The sequence below is a fragment of the Rhamphochromis sp. 'chilingali' genome (assembly GCF_963969265.1).
Source record: "Rhamphochromis sp. 'chilingali' genome assembly, chromosome: 22".
NCBI classification, from domain to species: domain Eukaryota; kingdom Metazoa; phylum Chordata; class Actinopteri; order Cichliformes; family Cichlidae; genus Rhamphochromis; species Rhamphochromis sp. 'chilingali'.
In genome coordinates, this window is record NC_137950.1 from 11,362,575 (window position 1) to 11,375,886 (window position 13,312).

General features: G+C 42.5%; 1 protein-coding gene across 1 annotated transcript; it reads right to left on the bottom strand.

Annotated features, from left to right (window-relative positions):
- Positions 1–399: 399 nt before the first annotated feature.
- Positions 400–12,397, bottom strand: fscn2b (fascin actin-bundling protein 2b, retinal). The gene is made up of 7 exons (XM_080873913.1): positions 11,470–12,397; positions 11,071–11,169; positions 10,223–10,949; positions 4,811–4,967; positions 4,387–4,508; positions 4,118–4,285; positions 400–3,992 (listed from the first exon to the last, which is right to left on the bottom strand). The coding sequence occupies exons 2-7, from the start codon at positions 11,161–11,163 to the stop codon at positions 3,787–3,789; spliced, it is 1,473 nt and encodes a 490-aa protein (XP_080730039.1). The 5' UTR covers positions 11,164–11,169; positions 11,470–12,397; the 3' UTR covers positions 400–3,786.
- Positions 12,398–13,312: the final 915 nt, after the last annotated feature.

Consider the following 13,312-nt stretch of genomic DNA (forward strand, 5'->3'; position numbering starts at 1 on the left):
ATGACATATTACTCTGCGTCCATATTTATTCAACAAAAACTCAAAAGCCAAAAAGAACCACCGTAACTGATAATTAGCAAATGTGAGCAGCTCTATAAAAGCAGATATTTTGGTGATTTGCAGGTCTGTGTTAACACAATGCCAATAATTAAAGACATCAGCAGTGATCTTACAGAAGCAGTAGTTGCTGCCCATCAATCTGGGAAGGATTACAAGATTGAAGTTCATCATCCTAAAGTGAGGAAGATTATTCAATATCATTCAGGACAATCTTCCAAGGGGAGGATGTCCCAGCAAATTCACCCCAAGGTCAGACCATTCAGTGTTCAGAGAAATGGAAGAAACCAAGACCAAGTTGCATTTGAACAAACCACAAGACAATAGAAACAATATCCTTTGGGCAGATAAAACCAAACTAAAGATGTTTGGCCACAATGCATGATACCACGTGGAGAATACCAAACACAGCATAGCAGCACAAACACCTCTTAACAACTGTTAAGCACGGCGGTGGAGGGGTAATGATTTGGGCTTGTTTTGCAGCCACAGTAGCTGCGCACCCTGCAGTCACTGAGTCAACCATGAACTCCTCTGAATGCCAAAATATTCTAGAGTCAAATGTGAGGTCCTGTCTGACAGCTAAAGCTTGGCTGCTCATGCAACAGGACACTCATCCCAAGCATGGCAGCAAATCTACAAGAGAAAGGCTGAAAGAAAACAAGGTGTTACAGTGGCCCAGTTAAAAGTCCAGACCTGAACCTGAGCAAAGTGCTGAGGGCCATAACAGAGCTGTGCATGAATAAATATCTGCAAACCTTAATCAATGAAGCAATGCTGTAAAGAAGAGAGAACAAAAATTCCTTCTTAACAGTGTGAGAGAGTGATAAAGTCACACAGAAAACGATGCATTCAAGTTATTGCTGTTAAAGGAAATTCTACGTGGGCTGCTCTTTCACACTCTGCATCCGCATGTTGGCTCAGTTCTGTTAAATAAATAATGACACAGTTAAATATGTCATGTGTTGTTGTTCAGCTCAGGTTTAAGCCCTGGCATGGACTGGATATTTTCTCATTATGGCCACATATAAACCTAGGAATTGAAACAGCCTTTGCTTTCTTTTCACCATGACTTTAGATCTAATATACCAAGATTTTAAAAACAGATTTTACTACAGGGTTCAGTCTCAACATCGGATTCCAGTGCTAGTTTGGGTCCACTCTCTTTTATGAATGAGCACACTGACACATAAACAGAACATGAGAATTTATTTGCTTAATTTAGAGCAGAACATAGAAACAGTGACAGCGGTCAGTAGCTTGGGCAGTCTTGCCAGGACATTTTCATTCTTGTCAAAATAACAATCACTGTTATTAAGAAGGGACTGAAAAAGAGCGAGAAGGACATTTAGGAGGAGAAAGCCAGTAAGCACCTGACAAATGTGCCATAATTTCAGCAACCATTGCTGCTGCTGAAACTGATGGTATTTTCTGCTGCCATCATGGTGTGATGTGCGAAAGCTGATAGCGTCAACACGCCTAAAGCAGCAGCAGGTGAGTTCTGTTCCTTGCTGCTAAACTCTTTCACTATGACAGCCAAGGTGCATCCAAAAACAGCACCGGCTTTGAGAATAGCAGGTGATGATGAAGAACAAAATTGCTAAATTTGATCCAACAAAATGTAAATGATTTTAACAGCAAACGCAAGAGCTGATTATAAGACATTCAACAGTTTAACCCCTTGAAATCTTGAAATCGCCAAAAGATGAATCTCTCAAGAAAACATTGCAGTTTTTCAGCTTAATAAAGAAAAACAAAAGTCGACTTTCTGACTTTTATACATTCTGTCTCTCAGGCCACAATATCAAACGTCAGTGGTAAACTTGATTATAGACTGACCAGCCACTTTATTAGGTATACCTTGCTAGTACTGGGTTATGGTACCCTTGGATTGTTTTTATAGCTTTGTAGCAAAGATTCAGCAAGGTGCTGGTCCATAGTTACATGATAGCATCACACACTTGCTGCAGATATGCAGGTTGCACATCCATGATGTGAATCTGCCATTCCACCACATCCTAAAGGTGTTATATTGAATTGAGATCTGGGGACCATACAGTGAAGTCATTCAATATTCAAGAAACTAGTGACGTGGTGCAGAGGCAGCCACCACCACCAGCAGTCTGAACCACTGATACAGGAGAATTCAAGACTCATCAAACCAGGCCACATTTTTCAGGTCTTCAGTTGTTCAATTTTGGTGAGCCCTTCTGCGTTATAGCTTCCGTTTCTGGTTTGTAGGTGACAGGAGTGGCACCCAGTGTGGTCTTCTGCTGCTGTAGTACATCTGCTTCACCATGTGAGGTGTTCAGAGATGCCCTTCTGCATACCTTGTTTGTAAAGAGTTGGTTATTTCTGTTTCCTATGAGTTTCTCCTCTGATCTATGACATCAATGAGGCATTTTCATCCAGAGAACTGGTGCACACTGGATATTTTCTGGATAGTAGTGTCAAAATATCCCAGCATATCAGCAGCTTCTGAAGTACCACCTTGTCTGGCACTGACAACCATATAACGTTCAAAGTAGCTTCAATTACCTTTCTTTATTATTCTGATACTGAGTTTGAACTTTAGCAGGTTGTCTAGTGTGCCCAAAAGCACTGAGTTTCTGCCATGTGATTGGCTGATTAGGTCATTTTCTGCCAACTGTTGGTCTTTCACCTCATCAGGCCCCAATCAACCGACTTCTTCAAAACACACACATGCTAAGTGCAGTTTTTGACTTCTTGATTTCAGCTATTTAGCACTTGATCAGATGTACCTAATGATGTGGCTGGCAAGTGTATATTGAGTGAGTTCATAATTCCCTGCTAACACAGAAGAAGTTGCATGTAGATAATAAGCTTCCAGCTGCATTGTTTCCATGTAGTCAGAACGAAATAATGTCCATCATAAATCCACAAGGAACACTTTGAAATTGGTCATAGTGTTATTAACTCCTATGGCACGCTCACATGATGTAGTACTGCTAATTTTGTGACATTAATGGGAAGGAAGCATATTTTCAGCTTTTTATGATATCCCTGGTTCCTTTATTTTCATAAAACAATCTTTACCTAAACAAAATAATGCAAGATATGCATTTTTAAAAATCTCTGTGTTCACAAAAGAAAAAGAAAACACACTCCAAGTACGAGTCTCGGGTACAGTCTTTCTCTGTTTCTACAGGCAGCTATTTGAAACCTTGTCACTCTCGTCTCCTAATAACCTCAGTCAGTAGTACCATGCATGACTTCACCCACCTAGAGGGTGACATCACTTCTAATGGTGACTGCGTCTGCCTCAAATGGCACCCTGTGTCACTTGACCTAATGAGTGAACGGTACCATTACATGCCCACACTACAACTTTACTGGCTTGCTCATGTAATACTTGTTTTTAGTGGTTAAAAGGCAAAAAAGATATAGATGGAATGATGAATATACATAAAAGGATGTCATGTCATGTTACGTTATGTCATACTAATAACTAAATCTGTGAAAACATGAAGTGTTCATTAACACTAATTGTTAAAATCCTCACTCAAAACACTGTTCACTTCATTGAGATTCTCTTGGCCTAATATATACATATGCAGTCCTCTCTTTGTTCACCTAGCTATGTGAGCCTCTCTCAATAATGCTCTTTGCAAAAGGAAAAAGAATAACAGTGATTTAGATTCACATTAAGCACTCAATGCCAACAATGAGATGAGCTAGGACTCAGGTTTGGACTAATATTGGTTTGTATTAATACTCCCAGAGGGCTGAGCTGCTCAGGCAGAGTCCATCTCCCTTAAGAGTGCCTCCCTGGTCTCCACGCAGGTATTTGCCATTCTTGCCACGGATGGCGAGACGGCCGTGCTCAAGGAGCTCCAGAGTGAAATCCTCAGGGGCCTCGCCATCTGAACACACCAGCCCGGCACTGTTAACGTACCAGAACCGGCCATCAGCACCTGCAGGGGTTTAAAGTAAATACACCAAAGTCAGACAGAGTAGACAAATTGCAGTAAACAAGCAAATTAGAGGAAAACTAAGCAACCTGGCTTTTTCCAGAAGTATGTTTGATGTATGTGCTGACCTTTAATATGGTAGGCTCCATTGCTGAATTGCACAGTGAAAATGTCATAGACAGATCTGCTGGCATCCAGTGTGTTCGAGTTTCTGTGGTGGCAGATGAATCCATTCTCTCCTCTAAGGATAAGCATGGGTCGGTTGATGAGTTTCAGAGTGAACTGTTCATCATCCCCTGGCAAAAGTCAACATAGTAATGATCAGAAAAAAGAGAGGTAAGAGCCACCTCTTAATTACCAAAGAAAGGGGCTATAATATAAAGGACTGTCCTCCTACCGATGGAGTCACTGACAGCGACTAACTGGCCGTTTTTCTTGGTACAGATGTATTTGCCATTGCTGGCTTTTAGTGCCACCTTGTGGCCAAGCCACTCCACTGAGAACATGGTGTTTGCTGACCTGTGGTGGAAAAGATTTCACACTTTTTTGAAGTTCGGTGTTTTGGATAATGTGTAAAATAAAACGAAAATTGCCTAAATTTGCTGGGATCATTCCTTCATAACAGTTATTTATCATTCTATGTGATTCACCTGTTTGCTATCTCATGCACTCATTTGACCATCCCTCTTATGTTAACCCTTGCATCTTAATTATCAGTTGCAATGAGTCAAATTTATGTAATGTAAAATGTCCAACTGACTCATTTTCAATGATAAATTCATTAATTTTTCTCTATACAACATATAAAAGTCTTCTCTTACAATTCAGTTGCAGTACACTGGACGCCTCCATGAGCCACCAGAGCCCAGCAGTTCCCTTGGCTGGTGCGGAACGTACACTTCTTGGTTTCCTTGTCAATCTCCATCTGAAACGTCTCCATGTCTGTCTCATCTTCCTGATTGGCTGCAAGGCTCACTCCTGGGAGAGACGAAATAAACACATGCTGTCACTGTTACTTTGCTTTAAGCTGGAAAATGTGAGGTGTTTTTAGTGTTATAGAAACACTGTGATTAAAAATGAAGTCGCACTGATTTGTTTAGCTTGGTCTACAAAAGATCTTGTAATTATATCTGATCCTGTTATTTTTAAAAAATCTTTTAAACTGCACTCTTTATCCCACGTGTCGTCCTCGAATATCTTCCTGAGGGTAAATACATTTTCAGTGATTGCAGCTCTGGATGCAGTTATGAAAAGAGCATACAGGAAATGGAGAAACAAAATAATTATGCCAAGGCAGGAAGATGCTTCTTAAAGTGAAAGTGTTATCAGCTGTTTTAGAGACACAACACTCTCACTGTGAGGCTTTGTGTTGATTACACCAAGACCACTTAACACCTGAACAAAAATCTCACTTGTGACTGAAAAACACTTTATTAAAATCTCTATTATTATTTTAGTATTTCTATTATTTACACGTGAAACAGAAACAGCTGTGACAAACTCTTACTTGGGTACTTTGTCTTCTAGGTTCAAAGGCAAACAGGCTTTACAATTAATCCTCTGTTATTTACTGAATGTAACCCATTAGTTTTAAGTAGATAATTTGCTTCTTGTCTATACATATTTTAGTTATTTTGTTGATTGCCACATTTTAAGACTGTCCTGAACGCAGAGAGGAAGACAATAGTTTGCCACAAACTGCAAGACAGCTTGCAGAGGGCTAAGCCTAAATTAGATGCATTCCCGAGTATTCTCAATACATTTTCCTAATCCTTTAACAACACTAATCTGCATGCCTCTTATCTCTTCCTGTTCTATTCCCTGGTCATCATTCTCCACCTTCATCCCTTCCCCGATCTTTTCCTGCGTACCCCCTGACCCCCCTCAAGCCCCACCTCCCACCCTCACCCCACCTTTGGCCCTGTCAGTCTGCCCTCCTCACAGCAGGGCTCTGATATAATCAGCTTTCGAGTGCTACCCGTCCAATCCCTCAATCCCCTCAATAAAAGAATAAAGGAAAAACAGGAAGAGACCAGAGGATTTTATGGTCCACACTTAGCAGGATGTGCAGATAATTACCAAAACCTCTCAAAACTCAAACTGAAGGAAGCACGGATGATAAAGCAGAGGGATAACATGGTAAAAATGCAAAAGAACCAATGGCACCGTTTAGTTATAAATAAACTACACTAGTGGGTTACAATAACTTGCTAGGGTCCATAATGAGTATCTATGCTTAGACCTCTGAGGGTATAAGGTCCAGCTTTTTTAACTGTTCCCAGAATTTGATCTAATGTGTGCTTTCAGTTCCTGTGGTCCTTTTCTTTGGAACAAGCTTCCCCCTGACCTGAGGTCAAATAGAACTGTATCTACATGCAAAAGAGGAAAACAAGAGGAAATAAGTCAGACTACACTAGAAGTGTCTTTGATACTAACCACTGTGGGTTAGTATGTAACATGCATGCACAAATTAATGTTTGACACTGAATTTTCCACCTAGGACCATGTTGTACATTGTCACTGAATGAGTTACTAATTTGCTGAGCTGTTAACCTTGTGAAGCAATGGCTTGAATCTGAGACAAGGAGCATAGCAATGACTGATTCTCTTCCAACTCTTAAGAAGACACATAAGATAGTACAAGAGTTCTACTTTACCCCGTTAACTCATTTCGTGGTAGTATCAGCCACCTCAAAAATGATCCCTTTAACTGCTAGCTGCCTGCTCAACTAATTTGAGTCACAGAACTGTAACTCTGTTTATTGTATTGGTGTTTTTGGGGCCTGCTCTAAGATTACTTGTACAAATAGGCTGTGCAATTTTTTTTGCCCCATTAGGTGAACAAAATTCAATTATTTTATTTGTATGTAAGCACCAACTAGCAGCTGGCCGTGTTTGCACATTCAAACTGTGCTCTTTACTTATGTAGCTAGCTAACCAAGCTAGCTAGCATTAGCTGATAACTTGGTGCTTCACCCTCTCCTCAAATAAGCTAATAAGCTAACAAGCGTCTGTGTCCAAAAAAATAAAAGGGCAGTGACCAAAATCTTAGGGCTGAGGTTTCAGCTGAGACTCCAGCCGTGGGTGAGGTCAGTAAGTTATAAAAAGAAAAATGTAGCAGTAGCAGTAAGTAGTTTGTAAGTGTTTGCTGCCAAGATGCTGTGGGTGACTGTGGTAAACTGCTAGCAACCAAAGCAATAACAAGGAGGTTTTTGTGCAGCAATGAATACGTCTTTGTGACCTTGTAACTGCTCATTATGATCAAGACATCAAGTGGTTAAAGGTTAATAATGGATGCATGTAAATAACTTTGGCATACTCCAAGACAGATAAACATTCAGCATGTGTGAGAGGCCCGATGACAAATTTTTTGTTGCTTCACTCTACAGCTAATTTCAAATCTCACTGTTGGAAGGAGAAAAGGGGGCTGACACGTGACAAAGATGTCATGGTTACTGAGCCACTGGGATGCTTTAATCACATCTTATTCACACCCGATAAACGTGGCATCATGAAGTCTTACAACTGGTGAAATTATCATTGATCTTAAGTGCATTTGAAGCATAATTTTTAGCCCTTCCACTCTTCAGCTATGCCTGGGGGCCTATCACTCCCATTCTCTCTCATCCCAACTCAATGTCATGCTTTGTCTACCTATTCCATGTGCCCATTTCACACTAATTCAACCCAGAAATGATCTTCACACAGGGCTCAGCTGGGACCTCACAGCTGCTATTTGATAGATGAGAGAAAGGGAGGCAGAGGAAGGAGAGAAGGATGAAGGAAGAGAAAGAAAAGAAGAACAGATAGGGAGGGAGATTAGATATACTGAAATCCAAGCCAGCAATCTGAGGATAAGAAGTGAGATGTTGTCATCAAACAATAAGCACAGCACACACATATCAGTACACTCTCAGGTGTATCTGGAGGACAAACAGGTAGATTCAGTAGTGCATTATTTTGGATCAGACCCCAGAACCAGCTCCACTTCCTGATGTTGTCTTACAGAGCCTGCAAGTGGAGCAGGCCTAACTAATCCATCAACGATAGATGGCTCTGGCGTCAATTATTAATGGTAAGCTGATGCTACTATCCCCATGTCCCTTATTTCTCTCTCTCTCTAAATTCTTCATCCTTTACAACTGCATTTCACTCCAATTATTTTTTCGGCTTATCTGTTACTGAGCTCTGCACGCCTGATCATGTATACGGTATGTGTGCTTTTATGTGTCTGTGGACCTGAAAAGTTTGTGAAAATTTGGACTGTCATCTCCTTTTCACATTCAGGGCAGAGCGGGCCCCTTGTGCCCGAGGAAACGTGATGAGAGGTTTGATAACAGATCTGTATGACACATTAAAACATGCACACTTGTAAACTATATACAAGGAAAAGCACAAACACACACTTGCTTCAGTGTTTGATGCTGGTTAAGAATTTATCTGATTCACTCACCTTCCACTGAAACCCTACAAAAAAAGCAATATGACCTGTCACAATGGCATAGCTTGCTAAATAGAGCATATTTACTCTGTCTTTGATTTTTCTTTCCAGTAGCATATAGAGGTTGACTCAGGCTGAGGTTAACAGGTTAGATTAACTGGTTAGAGCGGGATTCGGTGGGGGACAAGTTTTGGCCGCAGGTATGAGGAAACTTGGGTTTCTGAAAGCAGACTCCCCTCCCACCCTTGCCTTCCAGGAACAGGGGCCAACTTCATCAATAATTCAACACACCTCATCTCACCACTCGCCGCAGTAGGATGGTATGGTAGTGAGTGGGCGAGTGTCTCAAAGAAAGATAAAGCTTTTGTTTGTGCGGGACAAGCGTAGGAAGGGGAAGGAGAGAACAGATACAAAGTATGCTGCAAAAAGTATCCTTGCATGCATGCATGTGATGTGCTACATATATGTGTTTAGGGTTTAACCATTTTCTTCCTTTCCCTTTAACCAATCAGTTTTCAATGCTTTGGTTCCTGCTTGCAGCCCCCACTGCTAACCAGGAACAATGAGTGGTGGGGAGATTCAATTACAGCACCCAGGCCTGAAGTAACTCAACCCTGCAGACAAGAATCTGCAGCCTGTGGATGGCTGTCATGACCAAGTATGCTGACAAGGACTGGGGGGTGTATGCTAATCTGCCCCAAATCCAGTTTCAAATCAGACCAGCAAGCCCTTTGGACCATCAGCAATTGAAACTCTGTGCAAGTCCCTCCTAATGCAAGTGCATTTGTAGTCACATGTAATGTAACCCTCACAATTATAGTTTTTGTAGTTTTTCTGCTGCGCTAAACAAAGCCTAATGTCGACGTCAATGAGGAGCAGGTGTAATCCATCAGTACAGTAGTGTGGTGTCGTGCCTGCGCGCTGATCAAATAACTCCCCTCCAACAGCCCGATCACAAGACTGAAGAGTAAATACATAATACAGTATCAACAGAGCATTACTCTGCAGTATATTGGTTACAGGCAGCTGTTTCAGTAAGCTCAAGGGGTAAAAGCGTGTTAACAACATTGCCCAACAAAGCCAGAAGGTACATTTGAGAAGGATTGAGAAGGGATTTTCGAAAAGAGCTCTATTTGTAATAGATTATTTAGTGAAAGAAAATGAAAACAAAGGGCCCTTTTTCTGAACATTTCACAATGAGGTATCTGATATTTTAGGAGTATGGAACCATCTTTTTTATTCTTAATACATAAAAAGTGATTGCAAGTTGTTCTTGAGAAGTCTGCTTCTGTTATTCTCCTTGAAATGTATGCACATTAAGTCTGTTATTTAAATAAAATAACTTATTAGTTTAGGCTCGATACTGATGTAGGCCAGCGGCCATGAACACAAATGACGTGCTTGTCTCAGGTCTCAACGATGGGGCTGATAGTCTCCCATATCAGCCCCAGCAATCTTGTTTTCTTTGAGACATGCAGCTACGTACTGTGTTGTTGATGCAACTTGATGTGCAGACTACATTACCCATAATTACCATGCATCCCTTATCGGCTGTCAATTTCTCCTTCATTATGTATGCACATAGGTCTGTGTCTGTCAGCAAAAGCTTGTGTGACCACTCTCGATGGCACCTAAGGTCAGCCTTTGTCCATTTAATCAGACATGTGGGATTCTTTAGGGTACTAGCAAGCTGCCAGGGGAGCAATTTGTGTGTGTGTGTATTGCAAGGATTTAGGATAAAATCTAATTCGCTAGAATATCCTGTCCCTCTGATATTTCTGTGTTTTCCTACCTTGTCTTATGGAGACATATCGCCCATTGGCTGCTGTCAGAACTACTTGAGGGTGACTCTCCTCCAGGTCAAATAGTTCATCTTTGCCTGGTTTCGAACATCGTCCGGACCTCAGGGTCCCTGTAGGACCCATGGGAGACAAATACTTCCCCTCACAGTCTTTGAAGGCCAGCTTCCCACACTTCAGCTCCAACGTGTACGCTGTGGCCCTCCCGCTCTCCATTAGGAGCTTTCCATCATTGCCGAGGAACCGGCTGTCACAGGTCTTTAGGCAATACTTTCCTTCCTGGTAGACAAGGGTCAGGAGCGCTGCCACACCCCAGGGAATGTTCAGATGCACAGCAATTTCCCCATCCTCCATAGAGAGGTGGGCATAACGCTTACGGGCCACAGACAGCAGGTTAGCCTGGGGATGCAGAGCCAGGTGCACTGCCCACAGCTCTGCATCTGTGATCACCTGGGCAAAGCAGGACAGGTAGTCCCGAGAGCCGCCAAAGAAGCGGAGGTACTGCTCAGACTGCAGCGCCCAGCGGCCATCTGACTGAGCCACGATGAGGAAGCGACAGTCTGAATTGTGGCCATCTGCCTCACAGGTGACTTTGCCGTCCTTGTTGGAGGCCAGGTAGCGTCCCAGGTGACTGCGTAAATAGACCACCTGGCTGTCCTGGGAGTCCTGCTCTAAAGTCCATATCTGCTTTTTCTTCAGACTGGGAGCTGACGCATTCACCTAAGAAGCACGAAAAGGTATCACTTGAAAATCTTGCATATACTGATCCAACAGCAAAGCATCACCAGCAGAAATGCAAATCGACACCTTATAGTTTGTCACTCTTATTGTATTTTTATACCTTAAAGCCAAAGGACTCAGCAGTAAGGTAGCGACCCTCGTGATTGATCAGACCAAACTGCAGCTTCAAAGGACGGTTCCCATTTGTGGGCATTTTCACCTGTGGAATTGGAAGAGCAAGAAGAGAGAAGAGTGGAAAGGGAGAAACAAGTTAGCGATGAAGGGGGAAGAAACTTAATTTGAGGTAAAACTGAACACAGAAATAATGGAGGACTAGTGGGTTTTAAAAGTGGAATGGTAGGTGGTGATGTCACGAGGATGATGAAATATAAAAGTTGCAAAGGCAGGAAATCAATTCATTAAGGTACAGTATATAAAGCACTTCCAAGACCACAAATTCCTTCCCCCGCCCATGGCGTCATTACACATTTTTCCAGCCACAGCCTCCTAATTTACTTACTGTGGTTTTGTGGCTTTCCCTCTGCAGTTCCTACGGCTCTAATTCCAGCTCCCAGATTTAAGAGGCTTCTTTCACCGAGCGTCCTCTTGTAATTCTTTTTCTTTTTGCTCTTGCCGGCTCTCACATTCGGTTGATCGGGTCTCCCGGCTCGCCTCCACTGCCGCTACTATTCTCCCTAATCAGGTTAGAGGCAGCAAAGACTTGAGTCAACCTTGATCTCTCTTCAGTCCGGTGTCAACCCCTCTTTCTCTGTAGACTAATTTTGCTGTGGACTGCTTATCTCTGCTTCTACAGCCTACCCTCGCCCTCTCTCTCTTGTGCTGAACAGTGCTCTCTTGTCCGGCTTAACTCTTGTTCTTGCATGACTTGTTATTCACCCTGAAGGCTCAATCACTTGTTCCCCCCTCTTACTAAACTTCTCTGGGGTTTTGCATTTGCTCCTCCTTTGGCTGCTTTGCCAACTATCTTTAGATCAGTCACATCAAGTACTCTGACCTTCTTCTTCTTCACCTTCCTCGAAGTCTGGGGTTCCTTTTCTTTCTTTTCGTCAAAAAAAAATCAGGCACAGGTTTGATCAGCGAAGGATAACATCCTCCACAGTCATACTAATTTTATGGTAGAGGATTGAAGAAGTCCTTCACTCTTTCCCTAAACTTAAGCGGTCCATCGCAACTGAACTCAGCAACAAAAGGTGCTCGACTCTGTAATCTTAAGCCTCTCTCTGTCGCTTTTTCCTCCCATCCTCTCCTTCTCTCTCACCGCCTTTCTCTAACCTGCCATGTGTGTAATCCTGCCTTTCTCTGCCTCTGCACCTTATTCCGAGCTCAGCACTTCACCTTTTTCTGTGACGCATAAAGAGGAGCAAGTAGAAACAATGCAAACAAAATATACACACACACAGCCCCGTGTAACCAGAGCACTCCCTGTGCCTTTGGAGTAGTTGCCTGAGTGCAGCTCTCCTTACCTGGCCGTGCTCGGCTTTAGTTACACTCCTTCTCTGATTGCAAGCTCTCTGGGTCAGTCCTTGTGGGAACTATGTCTGAGAGGCAGGGGGAGTCGGACTTTACAACTGAATTTAGGAAAGGAGATGGCGGGCATTAGAAAGGCAACAATAACAAGCTAATCAACATATGGGGTTTTGAATGAATGTGTTTGTGTGTGTGTGGCATAAGCACCTGCAATTGTGTGTGTGTGTGCAATCAAGCTTGCCAATCAGCCTATTGTAAGTCTTCTTTGCGGAGTAAACAGACGTGTCTGTTCCCGAATCCATCTAATCCTCAACCCAATCATCCCAACCTGGCTAATCTACTGACACAACCCCTCCCCAGTCCCTTAACCCCCCCTCCACACACACACACACACACGCACGCACACTGCCCATTCTGCTTGTCAGTGCCTTTAAACGCACACATAGGTGCAATGACCCACAGCAACATACATGTCATCACTGCACACACAAACACATACACACAAAGGTCAGAGGAGGGTCTCAGGGTTCATAGTAAACACCACCCACCTAAAGATTTACTCTTCCTGACCCAGACTTGAACTACACTAAATGTAATGAACAATGCGCACTGCACACAAAATCACACGCTTGCAAACACACATGCTCTGAAGGACGCGGGTGGTGCAATTTTTCCCTTAAGCCTTTCTGGTGGTGACACAATGCAAAGCAGAAGCAAACATCTTAGAAAGAAATTAAAATAAGACTAATTTTTAGAATAATAAACAACTAAGCAAAAAACGAATTTACTATTTACTTTCACATCCACATTATACCACACACAGAGCTCTGTTGCTTAACCTATGGAGGACATCCCTTTTTTTGCACACAGTCCGA

Coding starts and splice junctions, on each gene's coding strand:
- fscn2b (XM_080873913.1), bottom strand. CDS start 11,163: ATGCCCACAAATGGGAACCGTCCTTTGAAGCTGCAGTTTGGTCTGATC. Junction 10,950..11,070: donor CTGAGTCCTTTGGCTTTAAG/GTATAAAAATAC, acceptor CGTGCTTCTTAG/GTGAATGCGTCAGCTCCCAG. Junction 4,968..10,222: donor ATATGTCTCCATAAGACAAG/GTAGGAAAACAC, acceptor CGTCTCTCCCAG/GAGTGAGCCTTGCAGCCAAT.